At 51.3% G+C, this 6,552-nt stretch overlaps 1 protein-coding gene across 1 annotated transcript; it reads right to left on the reverse strand.

Annotated features, from left to right (window-relative positions):
• Positions 1 to 107: 107 nt before the first annotated feature.
• On the reverse strand, positions 108 to 2,627 carry TMEM160 (transmembrane protein 160). The gene is made up of 3 exons (XM_065920666.1): positions 2,397 to 2,627; positions 978 to 1,070; positions 108 to 448 (listed from the first exon to the last, which is right to left on the reverse strand). Exons 1-3 carry the CDS (start codon positions 2,602 to 2,604, stop codon positions 183 to 185), a joined length of 567 nt encoding a protein of 188 aa, XP_065776738.1. The 5' UTR covers positions 2,605 to 2,627; the 3' UTR covers positions 108 to 182.
• Between the last annotated feature and the right edge of the window lie 3,925 nt (positions 2,628 to 6,552).

A 6,552-nucleotide genomic window follows, 5' to 3' on the forward strand; every position in this document is an offset into this window, starting at 1 on the left:
TCCTCTTCTCTCCTTCCTCTTTAATTATCTCCACGTCCCCGCCTCTGCCCCTCCTCTCCCCCTGGCTCAGCATCCCCGACAAAGAAACCACCACTCGGAATCTGGAGAGCGGGAAGGGTCAGGTTTTAATGTCCCGGTCCTCCGGGCCGGGCTGGCCAGCGCCCAGCCCGGTTCCCCGCGGCTCACTCAGGTGGAGGCCGGCCTGCCTCATCGGGCCCTTCGGCTGCCGCGGTTCCGTCATCCTCGGGTACCAGTTCTACGTCCAGCTCCAGCTGGCCCATGTAGAGGCCGACGGCACAAGCCCAGAGCAGGCCAGCGGCCAGCACCGCCCCCACACCCGCGGCCGCGCCCCCTACTGAGAGCTGCATGGGCCCCCGTAGCGCCGCCAGGCCCACCACGTAGGAGGCGCCGCCCCACACCACGCACAGGCCGCCCAGCAGGAAGAAGCCTGTGGGACAGAGAGGGGGACTGGGGTCAGGGAACCTGATCCTGGGGACCCAGGTGGGTCGAGGGTCCGGGGTGGCGTTAGAAAGGGGATGGGGCACACTCAAGGGCAGGGTGAGGGTTAGTACAGAGCCAAGGTCGGGGACATGAGAGGGAAGGGGAGGGCGGTGTGTGGCTAGGGCTTGGAGCCGGGGAGGCCTGACTGAGAGCAAAGATAAGATGGGAGTGGGGGCAGCATGAGGGGCTGAGACAGGGACCCACATCTTTGCTGAGAAGTCAGATTGGAAAGGGCAAGGACCCACAGCCCTGCCCTGATCCACCCCCTCCGGTGGGTCCGGTGCCCATGAGATAGGGACGAGGTGGGGAGAAAGGAGGACACTCACAAATGAAGGGGAGGCGCTTCTGGTGGGGGAAGCACGAGGGGTTCATTTATTCCGGGGGTGACGGGGTGGGGCAGGACAGATTCTAACTTGCGGGGTGTGTGTGGGGGGTCTACACTCCCCAGTGGAGGCAAGAGGGGGGTCTACACTCACCGTAGGCAGCCTCCCGGCCCATGTCGCTCTGCATGAAGGAGATGACCCCGATGCCTGAGGCCAGGAGGCCATTGCGGAACCACGAGAGGAAGGCTGGGGGTGGCGGCAGGGCAGAAAAGTCAGCGTCAGCCCAAACCCTGCTCCCAAGCCCCCAGCCGGGATAGTCAACCGAGGGGCGCCTCTTCATCTGACCACCCTGTGCGGCCCTAAATCCCCACCTTGTCCCGGTGGCCCACCTACCAAAGTCTATCTGCCCCAAACCCTCTCACGTCTCCATCTCCGAATTCCTCCCCATCCCAAACTGCAACACCAAAGATGCAAGACAGTCTACAGAGTCTAGAGGAGCATCTAGGATCAAAATTGCAGAACCTGAATCTGAGGACCTGATGCTGGGAAAGATTGAGGGCAGGAGGAGAAGGGGGTGACAGAGGATGAAATGGTTGGATGGCATCACCGACTCAATAGACATGAGTTTGAGCAAGTTCGGGGAGATGGTGAAGGACAGGGAAGCCTGGCCCGCTGGCAGTCCCATGGGGTCGCAAAGAGTCAGACTTGATTGACCAGCTGAACAACAACAACAAATCTGAGGACAGGAAGAGCCCAAGAGGTCATCTGGGTCAACGTCGTTGCCACACGTGTATCCCCCATGGGCTCGCCCCGCCCCACTTCTTTCTCAGATTCCCCCAACAAATTGTTACCTCCCTACTTTCCCAGGCCTCTCTCCAGCCTCCCCTTCAGCTTTCTGAAACCTCACTGCTAGTGGGTATGCCCCTCCTCGATGTCATTCACATCCATTCAAGTCCCTGGTGTGCCACTAGCGGGGACTGGTAGGGTTACAATCCCCCCACCCCTGTCCCATCCTGGACCTAGACCTCCTCTCCAATCCGAACCTCCAACGCCCGCGTGAAGCCCCGCCCCTGGGGCACCACACCCTCCAATCAGTCGAGAGTTTTTCTTCTATTGGTTGTTCCCTCTTCCAATCCGGAACTTCCCTCCTCTTCTGTGGGGCTCTACGCTCCCGCCTTATGCAGAGTGGTCCCCTACCCTGAACTGGACCCTCCATCCAGGCCCCCTCTTACATTCAACTCCCCCGCCCATAGCCCTCTTTGGAAGGCTCTCCCATCTAGACAGCGCAGTTGGATAAGGCTACGTGTGCCGGCCCGACCAACCTCTCCAATTCCTACTGCACCCCATAAACCAGACCCAGCGTCCCATCCGCAAGCCCTTCTCCTGTGCGGACAGACTGCGCTCTTGCGCCCAGCCTCTTCCCTGCGCTTACACGGAAGCCCTTCTCCCTTCTAAGCTCGGGCCCCGTTTCCAGCAGAAATCCCACCCCCATCCTCCACTCGTGCGCGCGGGCAGGTTGGCTAGGCGGAACCCCGTCTCCCATCCAGGCTGACCCCAGCCCCAGCCCCAGACCTGTCTCATGCGCCTTCCGGAGGAGCCAGGCGTCTGCGCGGTCCAGCTCGGAGACAGGCGGCGGCGAAGCCCCAGCGCGGGGGCCGTGGCCAGGGGCAAAGGACCCCCGGGCACCCCCGCTCCGGGGCCGCGGAGGCGGCAGCAGCGCCCCCCGGAAGCGGAGTCGGGCAAGGCGGGCGGCTCGAGCCCACCACCAGCCGCCTCCCATGGTTCGCACTACGGCCGCCGCGCCCCGCCCCGCCCCATGGGCCGCCCGTAGGCTGAGGTACACGTCACTCAGGCTTAGCCGCTTATCTATTGGTTATCCGCGCGCCACTCAGGACCAGCGCGCACTGTCCACTGGTCGAAATGGTGGTGATCCCTCCTCTGTCATCTGTGCCGGTATTGTGCGTCCCACCTTGCTTCGGAGATGGACTGCGAATCCCAGCGTTCATTGCATCGGGGGAAGGCCTGTCTTCAGAAGTCGGAGGCGCAATGTCTGTCGGGACTTGTAGTTTTTGTTAATAACATTAATTCTAACGGCCAAAAAAAATCAAAACTCGTGGTACTTAATGTAGAACGTTTGCAAAATCTCGAAGACCCCAAAGGAGAAAGTAAAACTCATCACTGATCCCACCAATGAGAGGTTACTGGTAATATTTTGTTGTATTCCTATCCCGTCTTTTTTTCTAGACGGGTGTAAAAGATCGCCTTTTGACAACTTAATTTTTTTTCACGTAACAGTCAATAGTAAACTAGTGGCATTGAATATTTTGCCATGGCATAATTTTTTTTAATTTAAAAATATTATTTATTTTGAACACATTACAAGATGCAGGTTACAAAGTGCATCTAATGAAAAGAAACACACAGTACTTCCGTGGGGGTCTAGTGGTTAAGAATCGGCGTTGCAATGCAGGGGACGCAGATCCGATCCCTGGTCAGGAAATGAGATACCACATGCCACAACTAAGACCTCTTGCAGCCAAGTAAATTTAAAAGAATAGAAAAAGAAAATAATGAGTTTGTGGCAGTCAGCCTCTAAGATGACCCCAGTGATCTTCACATTTTGTATACAGTCACTCCCCACATCAAATCAGAACTGGTCTGTGTGACCAGTTGAATGCTGTGGAAGTGACAGTGTAACTTCCAAGACTGGATCTTTTAGGTCCTTTATGACTTCCACCTTGTTCTCTTGAACCACCTTTTCTGTGGGAAACCGGCTCCTACATTGTGAGGATACTCAAGCAGCCTTGTGGAGGCTCACGTCGAGAGGAACTGAGGCTCCCTGCAGACAGCCAGCAACAGCATGCCAGCCACACGAGTGAACTTACTTGGAAGCGAACCCTCCAGCCCCCGTCAAATCTTTGGGTGATCCTGGCCCCAGCCCAAGGTCATGAGAGACCCCGAGCCCGAGACACCCAGTTAAGTCACTTCTGTAGGAGTCCTTTTTTTTTCCTTATCATATATGTGGGATCTTAGTTCCCCAATCAGGGACTGAACTTGTGCCTGTTGCATTGGAAGTAGGGAGTCTTAACCACTAGACCACTTGGGAATTCCCCAGATGTTTTAAATGAGCATCTAGTGATGTCTCTCTCAACTTAAACCCTCCCATGAAGGGGAAGACCTTCCACAGCTTTCCATTGCCCACCCACCCCCCCACCAAAACCATGACTACAAGACCTGCTAGTCCAGGCCCCTATTGCCCTCTGCTCTTTCAACTCCCGCTGGGAACAGCTTGGATTTTATGGAGGGAGAGGCAGACTGGGGGTTAAACTTGGGGAGGGAGTTCAAATAGGCTGATAGTCTAAAAGATAGTCTGCCTGCTGGCAGTGAACACTAAGCATTAAAAGGGCTTAAATGGGAACTGAAAATATTTGAAACACATTATTCACATTCTTGGCTGGTGAGATGGTTTAGGCAGATTGAGAGAGGGGGAAAAATTAAATACCACAAAGGGACAGAACAGAGAAAACAAATCCTTTTTAAAGAGACAGAGCTGGCCTCTGCACTTGTGATTAGATCAGTGGTTCTAATACGAATTGTCCAGGAACTTTGTTAAGACAAACAATGCTCCAGCCCCACTCTGGAGCCATGGCATCAGGACCTGTGGATCAGAGGGTGGGACCAGGCACTGGTGGCCTTTTACAGTGAATATATTAATATTTATATTCACCACAAGAAAAGAAGTGATAATTATGTGATGCAGTGGAGGTACTCCAAACTGTGGTAGTAATCAGGCTGCAATGTGTAATTCTATGTACAGATCATTGTGTATGAAATTATAATAGTTACAATGCAATCTCATACAGTGTTCTATGTCAATTATAGCTCCATTAAAAAATATATATAGCTCCATTTAAAAAAATATATATATATATATATATATTTTTTTTTTTTGCTGCACCACTCAGCTTGCAGGAATTTAGTTCCTGGACCAGGGATCAAACCCAGGCTCTCCTCGGTAGAGTCCTAACTACTGGAGCACCAGGAATTCTTTTAAAAATTTTTTAAAAATAATTTTATTTATTTATTTTTGATTGTGCTGGGTCTTTGCCGCGCCTCGGGCTTTTTCTTGAGTTGTAGTGCTCAAGCTTTTCACTGTGGTGGCTTCTCTTGTTGCAGAGCACAAACTCAAGGCATGAGGGCTCGGTAGTTGTAGCTCCCCGGCTCCAGAGCACAGGCTCAATAGTTGTGGCTCCTGGTCTTAGTGCTCCGCAGCACTTTGGATCGAACCCATGTCCCCTGCATTGACAGGCAGAGTCTTTACCCCTGAGCTACCAGGGAAACCCTAAAATTTGTTTTAAAAGAATAAATCTGTATCAAGAACTGATTAGACATCAGGGACTGTTCCAACATCTCTGGACACAATAGTGAATTCAATGAACCAAAGATAAACAAGAAATAAAGAATCAACTTTGGTGGCAGGCCATTTCAGAACGTGGAGGCGGATCACAATGTCATGTTGTGAAACCCACAGATCAGCCACTTATTCAGGTTGTCCTTGAACAAGATTTCAATATTTTGTCCAATCAGGTGTTCACGGCTCATCTCTCACCCTCTGTTTGGCTCTGAGCAAACTTAAGTCCAGCTTCTCTTCTCCCCACTGACCCTCAAATGTAGTTTCCCTCACCTCCTGAGGACTGAAAAGTGGGACGGGCCCCCTTGTCAGCTTCTCCTGAGAACCGCTGACCCCAAGAAGACACACTTCCTGAGTGTTTCGCCAGCCACGGTGGTTACTTTTCCTCAACTAATCAACTTCCTGTTTAGGGGGAACCCATCAGCCCAAACAGGCAAAGCCTTTTTCTGTTTGATTTTGAGAAGCTTGCATATTTCTGAGCTCAGAGCATTCTTACTGCAAGTGGGCTTTTTGCATAAAGTTATCTCAGTCCAGAGTTGTTTTTATTTGACATCTCCATAAAGTTCTCTGGCATTCTTCATTTGGCTACCTCCTGGTTTTTTAATTGCTCTTGGGAAGGTTATCTGATTTTTCTGTTAATTTCCTGATTGGTTACTGCTGGTATATAGAATTTTTCTTAACTAAATGGCACCTCTTCACATTACATCCTCCCACACCTAGGTATTACCTTCCTTGTAAAAATAACTTCAAGGATGTATTCCAGAAAGTGAAGAGGTAAATCCAGAGAAGAGGAGGCGGTGGGTTGTAAGGGTTTTCTACATGAGGGATTAGGTCTCCCTGTGACAACAATCTGAATCATTTGTTTTATGAGATTCTGGATAATCTTTTCTTCCCCTATCTTTTGGCCATGGGGGATCTTAGTTCCCCAACCAGAGATCAAACCCCACCCCCACTGCACTTAAGAAGTGCAGTGTCTTAACCACCCACTGCCAGGAAAACCCCTATGAGATTCTGGATAATACTTATTTCCTTCTTCCCATTTTGGGGGGATTTTTCAAAAGATTTTACCGTGAAGATTGCTTTTGTAAGCTGGGGTGGCTGAGTGGGAGGGCAGAAGTGTCACTTGGGTTTCTTTCCCCCAGCTTTATTGAGATATAATTAGCATATAAGTTTGTGTTTAAGCTGCACAAAGTGATGAGTCAATATGCAATATATATTGAGAAGTGAGTACCTCATTATAAGGTTAGCCTACACCTCCTTCACTTCACATGGGTACCATTGTTTTTTTAATGTGTGATGAGACCATTTAAGATCTAC

The sequence above is a fragment of the Muntiacus reevesi genome, chromosome 2, assembly GCF_963930625.1.
Source record: "Muntiacus reevesi chromosome 2, mMunRee1.1, whole genome shotgun sequence".
Taxonomy (NCBI): domain Eukaryota; kingdom Metazoa; phylum Chordata; class Mammalia; order Artiodactyla; family Cervidae; genus Muntiacus; species Muntiacus reevesi.

What these genes read in the sequence shown, in the direction of transcription:
- TMEM160 (XM_065920666.1), bottom strand. Translation starts at nt 2,604, where the DNA reads ATGGGAGGCGGCTGGTGGTGGGCTCGAGCCGCCCGCCTTGCCCGACTC. An exon ending in CCGGAAGGCGCATGAGACAG is followed by an intron (nt 1,071 to 2,396) that starts GTCTGGGGCTGG and finishes CGCCACCCCCAG; the next exon opens with CCTTCCTCTCGTGGTTCCGC. An exon ending in GGGCCGGGAGGCTGCCTACG is followed by an intron (nt 449 to 977) that starts GTGAGTGTAGAC and finishes TCTGTCCCACAG; the next exon opens with GCTTCTTCCTGCTGGGCGGC.